Source organism: Musa acuminata, chromosome BXJ2-9, assembly GCF_036884655.1.
Source record: "Musa acuminata AAA Group cultivar baxijiao chromosome BXJ2-9, Cavendish_Baxijiao_AAA, whole genome shotgun sequence".
NCBI lineage: Eukaryota > Viridiplantae > Streptophyta > Magnoliopsida > Zingiberales > Musaceae > Musa > Musa acuminata.
This window is the reverse complement of record NC_088346.1, coordinates 39,237,818-39,259,317: the sequence shown is the minus strand read 5'-3', so window position 1 is coordinate 39,259,317 and position 21,500 is coordinate 39,237,818. Positions and strand designations below refer to the sequence as shown.

Below are 21,500 nucleotides of genomic sequence, written 5' to 3'. Positions count from 1 at the left end.
GATCAGATAATGGTGGCGAGTACAGGGGTCATTTTGAGAATTATTGTAGGTTTCATGGTATCGGACTTGAGAAAACAGTTCCTAAAACTCCTCAACAGAACGATGTGGCAGAAAGGATGAACAGAACAATTGAAGAAAGGATTAGGTGTATGCTTTCCCACGCCAAGTTACCAAAGTCATTTTGGGGGGAGGCTATGAGAACTATAGTTGATATGATCAATCTTTCTCCATCAGTTCCTCTGAAAGATGATGTTCCAGAGAGAGTATGAAGAGGAAAAGATATATCTTATAATCACTTAAAGTCTTTGGGCGTAAAGAATTTATTCATATTCCCAAAGATGAGAGGTCCAAGCTTGATAGTAAAGCAAAAGTATGTATCTTCTTAGGATATGGTCATAAAGAGTTTGAGTACAGATTATGAGATCTAGTAAACAAGAAGATTATTAGAAGCAGAGATGTTGTGTTTCTTAAAGATCAATTGTTTGATGATGGTGATAATGTTGAGAAGCCAGAAACCTCTATTTATATTCCTTGGAGTTTGGGTCCAATTCCTTCACTTATAGTTCATGATGATCATGGGAGAGATGAACAAGAAGATTATGGTGAGAATGTAAGTAATGATACTCCTACAGTTGATGATATTGAACCAACTGAACAAGCACCTCCATCACCAATTGAGATTCCATTGAGAAGATCTACTAGAGAGCGATAGCCATCTACCAGATATCCTCCATATGAGTATGTTATGCTTACTGACGGGGGAGAGCCAGAAACTTACTAAGAAGCTATTCTTCATGAGCATAAGAATGAGTAGGTTAAAGCCATGCAAGAAGATATGAGATCTTTGCATGAGAACCACACCTATAACTTGGTAAAATTGCCTAAAGAGAAGAAAGCTTTCAGAATAAGTAGGTTTACAAATTGAAGACTGAAAACAATAACTCACAACAAAGATACAAGGCATGACTAGTTGTGAAAAGATTCAGTCAGAAGAAAGGTATTGACTTTGAAGAAATATTTTATCCAATTGTGAAAATATCCTATATCCGAGTTCTTCTTGGTTTGGCTGCCCGCTTGAATTTAAAAGTTGAGCAACTTAATGTAAAAATAACATTTCTTCATGGTGACTTAGAAGAAGAAATTTACATGGAGCAACCAGAAGGTTTCAAAGTTAAGGGAAAAGAAAATATGGTGTGTAAGCTTAGGAAAAGCTTATATGGACTCAAATAGGCACCTAGACATTGGTATAAGAAGTTTGATTCCTTTATGATGAGCCAAGGGTATGATAGAACCACATCTGATCATTGTGTGTTTATGAAGAAATTTTCAGATGATGATTTTATTATTTTACTACTATATGTTGATGATATGCTAATTGTTGGTCATGATGTTGGAAAAATTGGAAAGCTTAAAAGAGAGTTAAGTATGTCTTTTGTCATGAAAGACTTGGGATCGGTGAAACAAATACTTGGCATTAAGATTCTTCGTGATAGGAAGAAAATGAAGATTTGGCTATCTTAGGAGACTTATATTGAAAAGGTTCTTGAAAGATTCAACATGAGTAAAGCCAAAGCAGTTTGTTCTCCACTTGTAAGTCATTTCAAGCTTAGTTCGAAATAATGTTCTACAAGTGAGAAAGAAAAAGAAGAAATGTCCATAGTGCCTTACTCATCTGCAGTAGGCAGTTTGATGTATGCTATGGTTTGTACTATGCCAGATATAGCTCATGCAATTGGAGTTGTCAATTGATTTCTCTCTAGAAAGGAACATTGGGCAATAGTGAAATGAATATTAAGATATCTAAAAGGTACTTCCAGGTTATGTTTATGTTTTGATAATAATGAACCTGTGTTAGAAGGGTATACAGATGTAGACATGGCAGGTGATACTGATTCCAGGAAGTCTACTCTGGGGTTCTTGATGACATTTGCAAGGGGAGTAGTCTCTTAGCAGTCTAAGTTACAAAAGTGTGTTGCTCTATCAACCATAGAAGCAGAATACATAGCAATTACTAAAGCATGCAAGGAAGCTTTATGGATGAAAAAGTTTCTACAGGAATTAGGCTTGAAACAAGAAGGATATACTGTTTACTGTGATAGTCAGAGTGTCATTCACCTCTCCAAGAATTCAACATACCATTCTAAATCCAAGCACATTGATGTGAGATATCACTGGATTCGTGATGTGCTTGAGATGAAAGAATTACAGTTGGAAAAAGTGCATACTAATGAGAATGGATCAGATATGTTGACAAAGTCTTTGCTTGAGGAGAAGCTTGAAGCATGTAGGCGAAGAGCGGGCTTGGTACAACCCACCATATGAGCCGAAGGAAGAGAATTATTGTGTCCAGCCCATATGTGGGCTTGGACAATTGGGCCTATTGAGCCCAAATCACTAATTGAAAGAAAGGGTAAAATTAGTGAGGCCAGCGTGCGTGTGTGCAGGTGCAGGTGCAATGAGCGGCGCACAGATCGAAAAGAAGAGAGAGAAAGTAAGATTTTCTGAGTTTTCTACTTGACGATCGGTGGTCAAACGTCGTCAGTTTTGACCCAAATTTTATATGGAGAATCCTTGCAGCAAACTCTACAATCCTAACGGTGTTGATCTACAGTTTACCCTCTCTAAGGTACTTTCCTGTTATACCAATTTTGTGAGACCTATAATTTTCTTTTGAGGAGATTCATCCTATATGATGATATGCTAGAGCCAAGATATATGATCTTGATGTTATTGTGATCCTCTAGTTATTCTAGAGAAGACATATTATAAACTTGTTATCATTACTATTGATAGTGGAAGTTTGAGATGGACTACGGTCCCGTGGTTTTTTCCACGTTGGGTTTTCCACATTAAAAGATTTGGTCTCACTGTGTGATTGATTATTTGCTCTATTGTTTATGCTGTTATGGTTGATATTTTCATTTGGATATCAAGTTATTATTTTGATGAGGAACCCATTTTGATACATAAAGAGGGAAAAGAATATTCCGCTTTAACAAGTTTTTTCCCAACAAATACAATCTGTAAACCATTGAATAGAAGATAAGAGCAACGATCTGCTCTTGCCCTACTCACGAAGTCTCTCACTTGTAAATCATTCTTTGCATCGATCCAAGATTCTTATCCTTATCAGGAGCACAATCTTGCGGGGGCATGGTGCTCCTGATAAGGATACCAATCTTGGATCGATGCAAATAATGGTTTACAAGCGAAAGACTTCATGAGTAGGGTAAGAGCATATCGCTGTTACTATTGCGATTGCTGTTGCTGTGAGGGCACAGGCATTCCCTTCGTTCTCATTAAGTCCGTCTTTCATTCTCCTTAAGTCCACCAACTTTTGGCAGATCAGCGAAGACAACGAAGGCTACCGCGATGAGGAAGATGAGGCTTGGCCATGGAGCTGGCCGAAGACAAGGGCGAAGGTTCACTTTTTCTGCTTTGATGAAGAAAATAATAGAAGATAAGAACAATTATTGAAGAAGTTTTATTGAAGAAATGAAAATACTAATACATTAACATGTTCCCTCTCCTATTTATATAAATTAGGAGAAAAAATTTTACAAGATTTCCTCGGGAAAATTAATCTTCTATCGGTCTCTTCAGTCTCTTATCATGTGAATCCAACCTCTGTAGAATCACTACGCAGCTTTCAGTCGGCACTGGCCAACTCGAGCAACTTTCCCTCGTGGCGCTTTGATATTAATAAATTATAAAAAAAATATAACTAATATAATCAGGTGTATATTTTAATTATATTTGCAATATAGATGTTCTATTCTCAGCTTCCACTCGAACAATGGTTCTGTGCGTTAGCACATGGTGAAGTATGTGAGAGTGCAATGTCCATAACATGTACACAAAATATAACAGCAATCTCAATCTTATTTTACTCACAAACCCTGTTTTATTGCGTAAATTAATACACATCCGAAGTACAAATGCAACCATGCCTCTTGTGGCTCCTGCAAATAACGCAGTGATTTATTTGGTCGAAGAAGCATCTCCGGTGGCTTCGGCAGAAGGTATTTTTGATGTCAAGTATTCTGTGATCATCCTGAGATCATGTTGTGTTCACGGATTAAAAGAAGACCCTAAAAGATGTAACAATGCAGAGGTAAGAAGAGAGTTTTCAGGAAGAAAACATGGATCGATGTTGCAGTGCTCGATCGTCTCACCTTTGGATTCGCGATTGCGTGCGCCTGCTTCAGGTAAAGGAGTAATGGCTGGTTAGCTATTTATCATGACTTTGTTAAGCAAAAATCTCAGGGAATAATGGAAGTGCTTGCCTTCGTGTTATCTGAGGCGAAGGCCTCGTTAGAGGCTTGGATGATACTGGCACAGCCTCGGATGTGGAATCCACAGCTGGAACTGTCTTCGCCTGCAACGGAATCGATAAGTCATGAAGTACGTCAAAGACGTGGTTTTGATTTCGCCCTGAACTTACCAATTTCCTGAACTGGAGATTGTAGAACAACTTGACGTATCGTTGCTTGGCTTGCTTCTCTTCCTTGTTCAGTTGCCTCCAGAAGCCATAGAACGTTCCCATGTTCAACACCTTGGTGGCGTAGATCTTCCATGTGTAGCTGCCAAAACGAAGCTGCAGTTTGAGGTTTAAGCTCATGATGGCGGCGAAGTCATGCATGCCATCCCTCCTACCATTCATTGATGCGTTGGATTCCGGCAGTGGACACCCTGTTCCAGTAGCTGCTGTCCTCCCTGCACTTGGCGAAGAAGTCCGCGATCTTGTTGCTCGACTCGTCGCCGTTGGTTGGATCGATATGGAAGCCAGAGACCCCGTCGACGATGATCTCCGCCGGACCTCCTTGGTTGGTCGCGAAGGTGAGCAGGCCGCAGTTCATTGCCTCTATCACTGTCAGACCAAATGCTTCGTACAGAGCAGGCTGGAAGCATGGAAGAAGTTCATGTACTCGGTCCATGGTCATGGCCACGATGAGAGTATCGAGGAAGAAAGAAAGAACCTGCACAAAAGCTCCTTTGGTGTCGGCGATGCAGCGGTACAGCTCACCGTTCCTCACGCGATCGTTCTGTGCTGCTATCCAACGCAGCTGGCCTTTTAATTGGTACTTGTCAATCAGGGAATGCATCTTCTTGATCTCGCTGATCTCTTCCCTGTCCTTCGACTTCGAGGGGTCAAGGAAGCCGGCAACGACGACGAGGTTCACGAGCTCTCGCAGCCTACTGTTCTTCCCGTACCACTCCACCAAACCGGTAATGTTCTTCACTGTGTCCAGCCTTGCCATGGAGAAGATGATTGGCTTCCTTTTGTCCGCGAGGAACCCTCTGTTGCCATGAGCAGTGTTTGATTCAGAGGTCAGTGATCTTGGAAAGCTGAACTCGTTGCTGTTCGTTAAAGATTAAGGTGAGACAATTACATGTGTTCGTCATTGTCTTGTTTGCTATACAGTAGCTCCTCAATAGCAGGATGAAACGAAGTCAGGCGCCTGTGCTTCTGCGTATGGGGGAAGTAGACAGATTGATCGGCTCCAGGGGAAGCAATGTTGAACTTGGGATCGAAGACGTTGATGCCCGACGCAAACCGGCACAGCCCAGGCATCGTAAACGCATTGTGGCTCTCGTACTGCCCGGGCCTATCCTTGCTGCATTGCCCAAACACTAATTTATGGTAAAGAGCAAGTGAGATTTCAAAGAAGTTGTGCGAGAGCATACCTTCCTGCAATTTCTTGGTATGTGCTTGTGATGATAAAATCACTAGTGTTCATCGAGATCATGTCGGCTGTGAATTGGCAGGAAAAGTGGTACTTTGGATCAAGTTCCTTCCATTTGACATCAGAATCCTCATACTTGGTTTTCTCAAGAGCATGTGCTATGGTACCCTGGTTTTATGGTGTTCTTCCATAAGTTTCTCGAAGAACCACAAGGATTCAGACTACTTCGTGTTACATTGTGTTAGGAAGAAGAAGTACAGCTGATACCTGAGTTACTCCAAGTTTTCTTGCCACGAGAGATGCCACCAAGTTGCCATCAGTGTAATTGCCGATGATCAGGTCTGGCTTCCCTTCCAAGATGTCAAGAACTTTGGCGGCTGCATCCTACAGAATTCCACAGAGCAAGTACTCCCTCCCCTATCAGAAGAATCCTACTCAAGCTGAAGCTATTGAACTGGAGAGACATACCCGAGCATATCTCTCGAGGTAGGGGTAGATGTCGAATCGAGAAACCCATTGATGCAGCACTCCGGTTTCAGTCCTAAATGGCACTCGCAGGATGTGTGAGTGCTTTGTATTCAGTATTGCCTCGAGTTCTTGGTTGCATTTGGTCCCCCTGGCTTCTGGTATCAATCTCGTTACCTACCATCACCTCTTTCATTGGTTTTGCTTGTTTGTGGACATGGACTTGCATTACATTCATTAAATGGCTGGAAGCCTGGAACAAGAACTCATGGGAATTCATTGACTTACCACAAGAATTCGGGGTGTAATCGTCAAACCTTGCTGCTTGATCCTGAGAAGCAATTCTTCTTCGAAGGCTCTCACCTGATCCAGGATATAGACAACCTGCACCGGAAACGAACCGATGAGAAGCTAGTCTCTGATTCGATGATGGGTTGTGGCATGAGTTCTGCACCTGGCCTCCGGTATCAGGCAAGCCAAGAACATCTGCTTGTCCGAAATAGCCATGCGGCGAGAAGATGACGATGTTAAAGATGGCTGGAACTCTACCAAGAAATTTCTCTATGTTCACAGGATCTGGAGATTGAAGAACCTCGGACAGAGAGTTCACAGTCTCCTTCACCCTTTCGGCGGTGTCGCCCCATCCTTTCTCCAGACCCCATTCTTGAAATCTGCAGAACAACTTTGTGTATGTGAATCACACCAACTCTCAAGTTTTCTTTCTTTACACCGTCGTGTGTTTCTTGCAGGTGGGAATCACCTTTGTTCGAATTTTTCGAATGGCATGTTCTTGGGGAGGTTACTGACAAATACTTCGGCCAAGATCAACGCTGACTGGAGTCTGCTCACGGTGTCGAGGAAGCCATTGATCATTAGCTTCTGCAAAGAAAAGCAAAGTGATTAAAGATCTTTGATATGTTCTTCACCATGATTTAGCCTTAATGCTGTCTCTTCTTTTGCTCTGGGTTCTTACTTCTCCTCGGTGATTAAGCGCGAGCAGGTAGTCCAACAATGGCTTCGCGTTCTTTGGATTCTCACTTAGTTTCGATGACAAGAATTTAGATATGAATTGCATGCCATTTCCTATCGACGAAGGCAAGGAGAGATGAGGTGTTGACAGATCGAAGGCCCCGAAATCCACCTCCAGTGCATCCTCATCATTTGCCCTGCAAATTTCCATGAACGAATGAACAAGACTGAACTGTAAGTGCAAATGTTTACGTAATTTACACTACCATCTGTCATCATATATTGTTTCCTTAAACTTCAAGAACTCCGAAGCAGTGATTTCATCGACAAATAAATCCTCTGCATTGACTTTAACATATTCCCATATCCCTGGATGTTGTCTAACCGCAAATGCCACAAATGGAGGAAGAACAACTGCTTCCTGCCATTAGAGTTGCAAGTGAGCTTTGTTTGCAGGTATTAATTAACTGAGAGGAAGAGCAAGATGGAACTCCTACCTGTGTCCAACAAATAACCAAGCCGAGAAATCCTTCTATGAGCTTGGACTTCTCGACCTTGTCATCCATTGTGATCTCCAGTTCTTCCATCAACTGCTGGTTCTTCATCAGTCTCCTGCCCTTTGAGACGTACCTGATATGTCATTTGGGACATGAAGACATCTCGATTTGTCGATATGCTGCTAATGCTACCAAGAATTAAAAGCATTGATCGAGTAATACCTCGCGAAGCACCGCTTCATCTGGTAGCGGCTCTGTTTGAGAGCTTCAGGCAAGGCATCTGCAATGCTGTCTGATCTCTTGATGGTGCGCCCTGCACCGGCCATGGTGGAAGTCTTGGAGCAACAGGAAGAAGGTAGCTGGAGTCGACCTTGGAGACCTACAAAGAAGGCGATGACCTGGCTTTCATCACCGTTGAAGCTGTCAATTTATATCAGATGATTGCTATCATCTCGATGCTCGACTAACATGGAATCTTTGATTTGATAGCTGGAGACTTAGGCTGGCGGAAGACTGTGATCAGAGGAAGGGATGCCGCTGCATTTCTTGGAGGAGTCATCCACGTATTCTTCTCGGTTAAGAGCAAGGAAAGCATTCGTGGGAGTTTCTTGTTTGTACTGCAAAGTGAGCAGTTCCATTCCTCCATGTAGCTTGGAGGAGGAGTAAGGTTTCTTGGATCACAGAGGTCTGGAATTTTTGGCCTGGCCCCTTTATCCTTCTCCTGTTCCCTGGGTTGAGCAACTTTGCTTCCCATTTAGATTTTGGCTGATTCAACATCAGATGTTCGAGGAGTATATGTTAGGTAGCTGATCATTTTGTATCTCAAACAATGAAGTCAGAGGTAATAATCTCTTAGAAGTTGATCAAAGATAAAATCTCTCTTTTGTTCATTCTTTTAAGGGGTAAGCAAATGAAGCTGCTTATAAATTATCCATCAATATCAGGTTCCATCAATTATCAGGTTCCAACTCATGGTTTTTCCTCCATTGCCATCCTGTTCTTTGGTTTTAATTTGAGAAGAAGCATACATCATTGCTTGGCTTCAGAGTCATAATCTTGAAATCTTCTACGTAAATATTCACCAGTCGAGTACCCTTTTGTTTTTTATGCTGAACAAGTGGAAGTTAGGCCTACTTATGTCTAACTTCACTACCACTTCAACTCAAATCAGGAGATATTTATTGTCAATAGTGCATGGTCTGGAAGCTAAAAGAGTTCCAAATTAAAAAAACATCCTCGGAGAAGAGTTTGGGCTAAAGAAAACAAGTTCAGGTTTGTGAGAGGTGATATGAATGATTCTAACGACAGGTCATGATGTTCTAACTATTTGGAAGTCAGATAGATGATTCATTCCTTCTGACTAACTTGTTCTAATCCTGGAAATACTACAAGGAGAAGTATTTTGAGTGTTAATTTGAGAAGAAGAAAAAAAAGAAAAGAAAGGAGAAAAAAGTGAGCTACTTTCAGAGCAAAAATTAAGAATGATTAAATGGAAAGAGACAACAAATGCAGCTGCATTGGCTGTCCAAGGCACAGTTTCTGGTGGCAACTGAGACTACAAGTTCTGAAGCCCTTTCAGACAAGTATATCCTCTTCTTAGTTTTAATATTGTGGCTGCAACTACATCCTGTTCTCTTCTATTATCATGTTAATTTTCTAATTAGATTAGCAAGCTCTTCTCCTATCATGGCTCGAGTAGGCTTTTGATGCTGGTATTTTAAAATAAAAACATCTTAATTTTTAATGAAGTTTCCTTGGTCAAGTCAGTAACATGGAGAACTTTGTTGTTGATGTCTCATCTCAGTCTCATGGTTCTGTATTTTTCGGAATTCCCGAAACATTTTTCTATTTCTATTTTTCCTTCTTGTAGGAGTGAAGTGTGTGGAGAAGAATATCTTGATAACGATAATAACAATAAAGAGAATCAATAATGTAAGATCTACATTGCTTAGTTATAATACTAAAATTTAATTTCACTGAAAGAAGAATTGAATTAGCTTATACTATCACCCATCCAAGTTTAAAATATTGTGGACAGTATAATTTTTTTTTAGATCTATCAAGTAATATAGGTCAATTATCATGTTACACCGACAACTTTCAAAGGCAAAAAAAGAATTGAATTAGTTTATTCAATCATTAATTTGAGATTAAGCATTTTGGGCACTGAAATTTTAAACTCATGAAGTTTTATAGGTCAATTATCATGTCTGACATCTTTAGCTAAGAAATATGGAGCCAATGAAGCCAAAAGTAAAAAAAAGAAATAGTTTATACAATCATCAACTCAGGTTTAAGCATTTTTTTGGTAGTGTGCTTTCGGATCTATCAAGTTATATAAATCGATTAGACGAAATTATCACATGTTTAGCTAGGAAATAGGAAGCCAATGAAGTCGGAAATAAGAGAAGAATTGAATTGGTTTAAATAAATATCAATCTGAATTTAAACATTTTTGGGTTGTGTAGCTTCAGATCTATCAAGTTATATAGGCCAATTATCAAGTTAGGCGGAATTATGACATCTTTAGCCAGGAAATATGAAGTCAATGAAGTTGAAAGTAAGAGAAGAATTGACATTTTGGATAGCATAATTTTAGATGTATCGATTTACATAGGTCAATCATCATGATAATTTTAACTAAGAAATATAAAGCCAATGAATAGCTCGATCGAAGATGTATATAAGAGTTACCGGAAAAAAAAAGGACAAGGACAAAATGTTGGATTAAAAATCCTCTTGGATGAAGCCAATAAACTTTAAATTCTCAAGCAGACGTTGAATTCATTTGTCATAATGGTTAGAAATGATTTAATGAAACAAGAAATAATCTCCAAGAGATAAATAATGTAGTTGTGGAAGATGCGGAATTTTATACAAAATCGTAATGCTTTGTGTTAGTAATCGTACTCCGAAAGGAATTAATGAATGGATGCACAATCAGTAATTCATTTTTTAACTCTCTAATCATAGACATTAGGACTTCTGCCAAACAATGCTAGGCTATGTGCTACCACATTCACATTCCTCCTAATGGTTCGTATAATGGTTTTTTACAACCGCAAGCGAGTGCCAAGGAAGCAAACTTGCCTTCCGCTTTCTCTCTCTCTCTCTCTCTCTCTCTCTCTCTGTGTATTCCACCATCAGCCGCAACCTTGCCATAGCCCGTAGCTACCACGCTTCCAGCTCATCATGAACAAACGAGTCGATCCCTGCAGAAGCACCAAACACAAACGAACCATCATAATTTAGAATCAGGTCATCATCATCTATCTGATCTGTGGTCTTGTCTTCCGCCCACGGCGCCCGAACCGCAGGATCATAAGGTCTCTCGAGCAAGCCATTGCCTTGTACCGGATAGCAGTCGGCTTGGATTGCTTGTTTAGGAAAAGAGCTTCGTTTCTATTGAGCCATAACGTCGACGGCGCAGCTCCTTCAAAAGCTGCGTAACTTCCAAGCCTCCTGTTTAGGTAAGGACTCAAATCTGAGATTGCACTTCTGTTCCACGTGGCTCCAGAAATCCCTGCACTGGTACAGAAAATATTTGGGTGAGACCTCGTGCATTTTACATTAATGGATATAATTAATGTAGCACGTAAAACATATAAAATACTGCAGCTTTAGAATGCTGCTAATCTTTTTTAACGAAAGTTCAAATGGATAGCTTTTAATGCTTTCCTTTATGTTGCTATAATCAACAACTTTTTGCAAGCCATCACATTTTAGTTGTGATGATAGATACACTACTGCAGCACGAGAAGGCATTGTAGTTGGATAATCGTATTAGAATGTTATCAGATTTAATATGTAATATGTCATCCACTTAGGCTAATGGTAGATAGTATTATAAGGATAAAATTTATGATTATTCTATTATCATGTGAAAAATATTAATATTAAAAATTAAAATCAAATAATGATATATCAAATTTATGATGCATACCTTTAAGGTTTTTATCTAATCCGTAGTTGCACCATCATCGAATCTGAAAACTGTAACAATATCGATCTACAAGAAAAACTAGACTCGCATTCTCCTCTCTTCCTATCCTTCACATAACTACTATGAATGATAGATTTAGGACTAAGAGAGATTGAGAATAGATTTATAATCTCAATAACTAGTGTTCAGTCCTTGTGAAATTCTATCCTTCTATAAACGATGGTAATTATGAGAGTCACTCTCATCAAAATCATCTCATAAGGAATCCTATTATAATTAGATTTTTTTTATTATCAATAACCATAATCAAAATTTAATTATATTCATAATATATTTTACATAATTAGATAAGATCACATAATCTAATTTTTTTTAATTAATCTATTAATTAATGAGATATAAAAAATTTTAAAAATAAAATAAAATTTTATTTGAAAGTAATATTACTTAATTGGGCTCTAAAACTTTGTAAAAAAATATTTTACATGTATTGTCATGACCTTAGCTGGAATTGCCTAAGGCGTGAGACACATTTGCGGTAAAGACACGAACTTAGCTTGCGTTGCCTAAGTCGCGAGGCACCCTTACGGCAAAGATGCGAACTTAGCTTGCATTGCCTAAGTTGCGCTTCACCCTTGCGATTTGTGTCCGCAAAGATCAGCCCACTTGCAACGTCCCAAAGGACCTGTAAAAAGAGAAAGTTGATTAGTTCGAAGAACGAGTGATAGACAAGTCCTAATGTCTCACGAAAAGGGGAAGCTTTACAAGAAATTCAACGGGCACTTTGCAAACACAAGAGAAAAGAGGGAGAGGGGGGAAACAAGGACTTTATAAAGTTGAATGAACAGGTGCAAGTCTACAAACAGCTGCTCAGCGGGTGCCGGACGCGATAACAAGTTCTCGTCAAGATAACGTGCAAACTTGCAAAAGATTGTTCAATGCCTGACACTATACTTAAGCCCCATCCAGCCCTATGTCACTCGGGAGGTTCCAGGGTGCTAAAATGGCTGACGTTTCGCATGCTGTAGCGAGCTACAGAAATCAGCCCATGGCACGCAAAAACGGAGCTGTTTTGAGGTTGTTTTGCTCGGTTCAGTGAGCGATCGCACTGTAGCGCTGCAACTTGTTCGAACTTATATTTTTATAAGCAAAATAACTTAAAACCAAGCCAAAACATGCTGCCAAGCAGCTGTACATATAGACGAGAGCGACGAACGGTTCGTTGAATAGAGTTGTTGCGGGTGCGCAACGACCGATTGTGACATTCTCCCCCACTCAAACTGTCGACACCCTCGTCAATGCTTGTTGATAGTTGTTGATGATTGCTTTTTCATGTCATAGGGCATCTTTAGGCTTCCAACTAGTTTCAGTTCGGGGAAACTTTTGCTACTTCACCATGTACTTAGTTTGCTCAGTTCTAGTGGGTAGCTTTATCTTGCGGTCCACTAGAATGGTTTCAACTCGCTTCTCGTAGGAGGCTGTGGTGGGGGGTAGCTGAGTTAGAACACTTTGGGAAGCATCTTGCGGATCCGAGTGGTAGGCTTTCAAGTTGCTAGCGTGAAGAACATTATGAATTTTGAACTATGTCAGTAACTATAACTTGTAGGAGATGTTGCCCACCCTACTGATAATTGGGAAAGGCCCTTCATACTTGGACACCAATCCTTTATATACTTTGTTCCTAAAGAATTAGAGTGATACTGATTAGAGCTAGACTAACAACAAATCGTTGATCTTGAACTCTTGCGATCGCCTTCCCAAGTCTGCCCACTTCTTTATTCTTTTTGCCACCTTCTCCAAGTAAGCTCGTATAATATCTACATTTCGATACCACTCCCTTGCAAAGTGGTAGGCTGATGGACTACTCCCAGTATATCCAATTACCATGGTATGAGGAGTTGACGGTTGTTGCCCTATAATAATCTCGAATGGGCTCTTGTTGGACGCAGAGCTCCGCTGCAAATTGTAGGAGAATTGGGCAATGTCCAACAACTTCACCCAATCTTATTGGTTGGCACTCACGTAGTGCCGAAGATATTGCTCTAGGAGTGAGTTTATCCTTTTAGTCTGGCCATCCGTCTCGGGGTGGAGGCTTGTGGAGAAGTATAACTTCGACCCCAATAATTTGAATAGCTCGGTCCAGAATCGTCTCAGGAACCGAGCGTCTCGATCACTGATGATATTGTGCGGGACTCCATAATACTTCACCATATCCTTCATCATCAGCTTGCCCGCCTCTCCTCTACTGAATAGTATAGGGGAGCAGTAATGAATGTTGCATACTTAGAAAATCGATCAACCACCACGAGTATTGATCCGAGTCTCCCTACTACGGGCAAGCTTGATATGAAGTCCAAGGAAATGCTCTCTCACGGCCTTTCTAGTATGGGCAACAGCTCCAAAAGTCTCATCGGCTTCTGTTGCTCTACCTTGTCTTATTAGAAAGTGAGGCACGTTCGAACATATTCCTCCACATCAGTCCCCATCTTCGGCCAATAGAAGGCCCTCTCCATGAGAGCCAAGGTTCTATGAATGCCTGGATGTCCAGCCCAAAGGGAATCGTGACACTCTTTTAAGAGTTCACGTCTCAGATTGTCCACTCAAGGAACATAGACCCTATTCCCTTTGGTATAAACGAGTCCCTCCTGAACCCAAAACCGTCGTATCTTGCCTTCTTTAATGAGCTGTATCAGGGCTTCTGCTTTGGGATCACTATACAGTCCATCCCTGATCCTGGAAAGGAAGTTGGAGTGTAACTTACTTGCTTGGCCTCTACCTTATAATCGTACTACATTCACATGCTCCACTTTCCGACTCAGTGCATCAGCCATGACATTCACCTTTCTGAGCTTATACATTGCCATATCAAACTTAGCCAGGAAGTCCTGCCATCGTGCTTGCTTTGGGGAGAGTTTCTTCTGAGTTTGGAAATAGCTCAAAGCGATATTGTTTGTCCTCAGCACAAATCATGATCTGAGAAGGTAGTGTCGCCAAACTCGTAGATAGTGGATCACTGCTATCATCTCTTTCTCATGCACTAGATATCGACGCTCGGTTTCATTGAGCTTGCGGCTCTCGTAGGCCATTGGATGACCCTCCTGCATGAGTACTCCTCCAATAGCGAAGTCTGAAGCATCTATATGGACTTCAAAGGGCTCCCCATAGTTCGGCAATTTGAGCACTGGTTCTTCCAAAATGACAGCCTTTAGATATTGGAATGCAATTTCACATTTATCAGACCACCTCCAAGACTGCTCCTTCTTCAACAACTCCATCAGTGGAGTTGCATGCTTCAAATACCCCGCTATGAAGTGTCGATAGTAGTTGACGAAACCAAGGAAGGATCTCAACTCTAGCACCTTCATTGGAGTTCGCCATTCCGCAACCGCTTGCACCTTCAATTTATCCTTCTGAATGGAGCCATTACCGATTCGATGACCCAAGAATAAGATCTCTATTTGAGCAAAGTAGCATTTCTCTCTCTTCATAAATAAAGTATTCTCACTAAGAATCTTGAAAATTGTTTGAAGGTGCTTGACATGCTCCTCAAGTGTTTGACTGTAGACAACGATATCGTCCAAGTAGATGACCACGAACTTATCTAAATACTCTTTGATTAGCTGATTCATGAGAGTGCAGAATGTGGCTAAAGTGTTGGTTAAGCTAAAAGACATCACCAAGAACTCAAACACTCTATACTTGGTCACACAGGTTGTCTTCACTTCGTCGCCTTCAGCAATGCGCCCTTGCCAATATCCCGACCAAAGGTCGAGTTTTGATAAATACTTGGCTTTGCCCAATTGGTCGAATAAGTCCATGATGAGCGGGATGGGATACTTGTTCTTCACTGTCACTTTATTGAAGGCTTGGTAATCGACGCAGAGTCGGAGGCTCCAATCTTGTTTCTTTTGAAAGAGAATTGGAGCTCTGAATGGTGCTTTCGAACTGTGGATGAGACCACCGCTTAGTAGTTCACCTAACTACTTTTTGAGTTCTGCCAACTCTAGCGGGGGCATGCGGTAGGGTGGTCTTGCTGGAGGCCTCACTCCTGGCTCTAGCTCGATATTATGGTCCACGCCTCTGCGTGACGGAAGAGTCTTTGGCAACTCAGGTGGCATAATATCAGTGAACTCTTTTAGGACGTTTGCCACCATAGTAGGTTCATGAATGGTCTTCTCGTTGAGTGACTCTAGTTTTATAGCAGCCATGAATGTTAGTTTGCCTTTTCGTACCCCCTTCATCAGTTGTAATGTCGATATCTATTGGGGGTCTTTGGTTCCTCTCCGAGAAATAAGAACCACACAAGGGTCGTCACCCCCCATCATGCATAGGGTGTTTAAGAACGGCATTGGCACCAACTTCGCTACATTCATAAACTCCATTCCAAGAATTAGTTGGAAGTCGTCTAATGGCACCACCATCATATTCGTGCTCCCGTTCCATGTTCTAATCTTAATGGGGGCTCCCTTTGCTAACCTAGAGACCCGCTTGGCCTTTGTTTTCACCGCCTTCATTCGACTTGGGCTCTTCTCCAAGATCAGCCCAAGTTGCTTTACTTCTCGATCGGCAATAAAGTTGTGACTAGCACCCGTGTCCACTATTGCATGGGTCGTTTGGCCATTTAGCTTGATGTCTATGTACATCAGCTTACCACTTCCTGCTTTTTGTAGCTTTATCTTCGTGTTCTCCCCCACTTAATCCCGCATGGCATTCAACAAATGCATTGCTCCCATCCAGGGTCCTTACGACTTCTCGTCATCGTTGCTAGATTCAAAACTACTCGAATTAAGAGCGAAAGCCTTGCCCTTGTCCGATTTGGGGGGATGGATGGAAGCTGTTAAAGCATTGAGTGCCTATTTTTGTGGGCACTCCCTCACTATGCGTGGCCCTTTGCATAAGAAGTATCTGCTAGGTTTCGGGGTCTTGCCTTTCGGGCTTGGACCTTTGTGGGAACTCTTCTTCTTTTGTTCTCCCCCGAGCTCCTTCCCTCGAGAATATTTTGAAGGGCGATTGGTTGAAGATTATTTCTTTCTTCCTGGATCTTCAGAGGAAACGAAGTCGGTAAGCCTTTCTGCGGTAGCAATTGCCCCGATCAAATCGACGATATTCCTTCGATGTAGTTCTTGTTGTGCCCATGGCTTCAAACCATCGAGGAAGCTAAACAGCTTATCCTTCTCGGACATGTCTTGGATGTCCAGCATTAGTGCAGAAAATTGCTTCATATAGTCTCAGATGGAAGCATTTTGGTGGAGTTGTCTCAATTTCCTTCTTACGACGAATTCAGTATTCTCCGATAGGAACTAAGTTCTCAACTCTCGCTTCAAGTCCTCCCATGTGTCAACTCGACACCGACCTTGTTGGATCTCCTCCCAACGGGTTTGCCATCAAAGTTTTGCATCTCCGTTCAAATACATGGTCGCTATATAAACTTTGGTTTCTTCAGAATCAGGCCTCGAAGCTCGAAAGTATTGTTCCATATCGACTAGGAAATTCTCAAGCTCTTTTGCATCTCTGGCCCCTCCATAACCATGAGGCTCGGGTGCCCTCAAGTTTTATGACAATGCAACGTGGGTGTTGCTTTCTCCCATATTTAGTATCCTTGTGAGCATGGATACCCTCGAAGTGAGTTCCGCCATAACTTCCTACAGGTGTTGCACGGAGTCTTTGGTGTCATCTAACAATCGGTCGACTAGGGCCTCGACCTTGTCGATCCTAGACTCCACTTCTTTGTGCGAGCTCTCTACCCCAACAAGCCTTCGTTAGCCATGGTAGAGTTCCTCCAAGCTCGCTTCGAGAACGTCCAAGCGGGTTTTCGTCGTTGTGAGTCTCTCCTTATGACTCTTTTTCCCGATTGGTGCTCCAGATTGTGCCTCCTCTGCTCGCGGAGAGTAGCCAACTTCTTGCTCATCATGTTCGCTATCATGCTCCTCCTGAGCGGCTCCAACAACATGTGAGCAAATGTGCACTTGTAGCCCACCTGCGGCTACATGGGGCAAGGGTCCAGCTTGCCCCATCTTGCTTGATTTGCTATGATGCTTTGTCATTGCTAAGTTGCAAAGTTCCTTCGCTACTTGCTCGAAGTGCTTACCTACTCTGATGCCACAATGTCATGACTTTAGTTGGAATTGCCTAAGGTGTGAGGCACCCTTGCGGCAAAGACGCGAACTTAGCTTGCATTGCCGCGAGGCACTCTTGTGGCAAAGACGTGAACTTTGCTTGCGTTGCCTAAGTTGTGCTTCACCCTTGTGATTTTCATCTACAAAGATCGGCCCACTTGCAACCTCTTGCAGGTCCCGAAGGACCTGTAAAAAGAGAAAGTTGATTAGTTCGAAGAACGAGCGACGGACAAGTCCCGACGTCTCGCGAAAAGGGGAAGCTTTACAAGCAATTAAGCGAGTACCTTGCATGCACAAGAGAAAAGAGGAAGAGGGGGGAAACAAGAACTTTAGAAGGTTGAACGAATAGCTGCAAGTCCACAAACAGCTGTTCATCGGGTGCCGGGCGCGACAATAAGTTCCTGTCAAAGTAACGTGCAAACTTGCGAAAGATTGTTCAACTCCCGATACTATACCGAAGCCCCATCCAGCCTTGTGCTACCCGAGGGATTCTAGGGTACTGAGATGGCTGACGTTTCACGTGCAGTAGTGAGCTATAGAAATCAGCCCGTGGTACGTGAAAGCGGAGCTGTTTTGGGGTTGTTTTGCTCGGTTCGGTGAGTGATCGCATTATAGCGCTGCAACTTGTTCGAACTTACATTTTTACAAGCAAAAGGACTTAAAACTAAGCCAAAACATGCTGCCAAGCAACTGTACATGTAGACGAGAGTAACGAACGGTTCGTTGAACGGAGTTGTTACGGGTGCGTGAGAATCATTCGTAACAGTACGCATGAATTTTATAGAACAAGCTAATAAATTCAATAAATATAATCATACCATATTAAGTCTAACTATCAATACGAGTCATTGTGATATTATATCAGTAAAAATCATAGTTCCTTCTATGTACTATAATATTGTTAGCCCTTCATCCAAATAACCTATGTAATTTATCATATCAAGATAATTCTATTATCATATTTGACCATAATATGTGCATATATAAATTTGAATAGAATAGTAGAAACAAGTAACTTTAATTATGTAGATAAGAATGTCAATTATAATATTTACTCAAACATGTATCATCATATCTTTTATTGGTTACTCACAAACTCAATCATAAGAACATGTTTTTTCAAACACTTATTTAACATTAACAATCAATATAGTAAAACTTAAGTTCTTAATTGACATTAATTATTTTTGAACTATTTATCTAACTATCAAGTAATTTATATCATAATACATAGAATTGCTAAAATATTTATTATTCTTAGAGAAGAAAATTATTGTGATATGTCCCAAAATATATATTCAATAACTTGGTAATTAAATCTGACTACACCAAGTCCTAATATAAAATTTTATGGTCATAAAGCTTGATTAGTAGCCTCAAAGTATATTACAAAATTAACTTCTATTATTGATAATATAATAATATATTATTTTATACTTTTTTATAAATTACTCATTCAACTAATAAATATAAAATGTAAAGTAGACTTTTTACTATCGAGACAATTTATAGAATTAACATATGAAAGTACCATCGTTTCACGATGATCTAATTTCATATATATAAGCATATAATCCTTTGTCCAAATATCTTATTATTTTCTTTGTAGCCTTTTAGTATTTTATTCTTGGGTAACTCTGATATATATATCTAGTATTTCAACTATAAAATTAATATCTAGTATATTATAGACTTAAGCATATAATAGATTTCTAGCTGCACATATATATAAAATATTTTTTTATTTGATCATCTTGCAAGTCATTTTAAACATAATTGTTTTGGTTGAAATTTTTTACTTTTTTCATTTACTGAATATATAATGAGATAGTCTTAGTAATATTTGAGATTTATTCTTAAATATCTCAATATTAATAACATAAGTTATCTCATTTATATCAATCATTTTAAAAATCTTGATGAGAAATTTCTTGGTTCGATATAATAAACCAAGATCACTATTATAAGTAAAATATTATCTACATATAAACTAATATAATAAACTTGCTCTAACCGATCTTTAGATATAAACATTAATCAATAGTATTTTTCTTAAATCTAAAAGAAATAATAATATTATGAAACTTTATATGCCAATATAGAATCTTATTTAAAGTCATAAATAAATTTCCTAAATTTGTGTACCAAATTTGATATTTCCTATCTCTTATCTACTAATCATTTAGGTTAATTCATATAATTTTTCTTATCCAGATTTTCATCCAGAAATATTATTTTCATATCTATATGATATTACTCAAAATCATAATAAGTTACTAATATTATGATGATTCTTAACGAATTTATTTTAAAAAAATTAGAGAAAATATCTCGTTATAGTCGATGCATTCTTTATAAGTAAAACCTTTGGCTATAAGTTTGTTTTTTATATCATTCGACATTACTCTTTAAGTCATGCTTATATAATAGGCTCTTTTGTAATTATTGTATAATTCAATAAATTCTTAAATATAATTTTAATCTATTGATTTCAACTCTTCTTTTATTATATCGTACCATTTTTCAAAATCATTACTTTTCATAACTTGTGAACATAACGAGGAATCCTTTTGATTCCTGTATCATATTCTGATTCTTATATATATACTACATAATAATAAAAAATGATATATCTTCTTTCTCTGGAGATTTCTTAAAACTTTTGGTTGTGGTTGTTCTATAAATTTATTAGCAACAACATCACATCATGTAGGAGCTCATCAATATTATTGTATTATTCACCCTCATTAATTCTTTTAGTGATTTAAGGAACATCAATCTCTCGAATAGAAAATGATAAAAGAGTATCAACATATATCTCATCTATATCAAAAATAATCTTTTAAGATTTTTTATGAATATTACATTACTATATTCTATTATCCTTATACTAAATCTATATCCTTGGATTTTTCTGAATAACCAATCAAATATCTAAAAATAATTTTTAAAACCCTTATCTCTATAAGATAATCATAAATATATTATTGAATCTTAGATTTTGATAATGAAATCAATTGATGAAGTTATGATCTAATTAGTGTTTGAGTAACGTAGAACTATCTTCGATTATGCAAAGGCAAATTGATTGAAGAAGGAAGAATCAGAAGTTGGGTCGAAGTAAAATATGTCAGAAGATTGAACGTCGATCCAAATGACTGGTTGATGTGCTGGTAGAAGGACTTCGTGCCATGAGTTCAAGCATCAGGCCAGAAGGATTGAACATTGCATTAGAAAGATCGAATGTTGCAGAAGGTCAACATGCCAAATGGGCAATACGTCGAAGGAGAGAATGATGCGCCGAAGGGTCGAACGAATGCCGGATGAACTAATGATATGCTAGACAAAGGATTCATGCTTTGTAATCATTTATCTAGATCGAAGTAGTTTAGAGGGCTAATTGAGTTAGTTTTTGGTATAATCATACTAACTCAATTAGGGGTCAATTTGGATTAAATTAGGACTGATTTGGGCTCATTAGGAGGCTCATTCAATGACCCAAAAGTTGGGTCACGCAGTGGTACCACCAAACTGGCGGTGGCACCGCTAAACTGAAGGTGGAACTGTCTATGAGCTAGAAAAGTTAAAAGCTCAGTCTCCGAGACTATTAAACGGTGGTACTTCCCAGTGTCTACTAGTCATAAGTGCCCTACAAGCCAATCACATAAGTGATGGCATGTGTGACATAGTAATATGTCACATAGTCTTTTTGCTTATTATTATTATGACATTCTCTCACTTTATATTACTTGTTGAATATATATATATATATATATATATATATATATATATATATATATATATATATATATATATATATATA

General features: G+C 39.5%; 1 protein-coding gene across 3 annotated transcripts; it reads right to left on the bottom strand.

Annotated features, from left to right (window-relative positions):
• Window positions 1-3,855: 3,855 nt before the first annotated feature.
• Window positions 3,856-8,021, bottom strand: LOC135623500 (sucrose synthase 7-like). 3 transcript variants are annotated; one of them, XM_065126544.1, is made up of 17 exons: window positions 7,841-8,021; window positions 7,619-7,751; window positions 7,388-7,542; window positions 7,126-7,318; window positions 6,913-7,031; window positions 6,607-6,823; window positions 6,441-6,536; window positions 6,156-6,329; window positions 5,955-6,071; window positions 5,689-5,855; window positions 5,394-5,618; window positions 4,980-5,301; window positions 4,657-4,901; window positions 4,445-4,583; window positions 4,287-4,378; window positions 4,176-4,199; window positions 3,856-4,054 (listed from the first exon to the last, which is right to left on the bottom strand). In XM_065126544.1, exons 1-17 carry the CDS (start codon window positions 7,942-7,944, stop codon window positions 3,982-3,984), a joined length of 2,595 nt encoding a protein of 864 aa, XP_064982616.1. In that variant the 5' UTR covers window positions 7,945-8,021; the 3' UTR covers window positions 3,856-3,981. The 3 variants fall into 3 exon arrangements, with proteins under 3 accessions (XP_064982616.1, XP_064982617.1, XP_064982618.1); XM_065126545.1 differs by having other exon boundaries at window positions 3,902-4,091; XM_065126546.1 differs by having other exon boundaries at window positions 3,920-4,054; window positions 4,143-4,199.
• Between the last annotated feature and the right edge of the window lie 13,479 nt (window positions 8,022-21,500).

What these genes read in the sequence shown, in the direction of transcription:
- LOC135623500 (XM_065126544.1), bottom strand. Translation starts at nt 7,944, where the DNA reads ATGGCCGGTGCAGGGCGCACCATCAAGAGATCAGACAGCATTGCAGAT. An exon ending in ACAATATATGATGACAGATG is followed by an intron (nt 7,319 to 7,387) that starts GTAGTGTAAATT and finishes GGAAATTTGCAG; the next exon opens with GGCAAATGATGAGGATGCAC. An exon ending in CCAAAGGAGCTTTTGTGCAG is followed by an intron (nt 4,902 to 4,979) that starts GTTCTTTCTTTC and finishes CCATGCTTCCAG; the next exon opens with CCTGCTCTGTACGAAGCATT.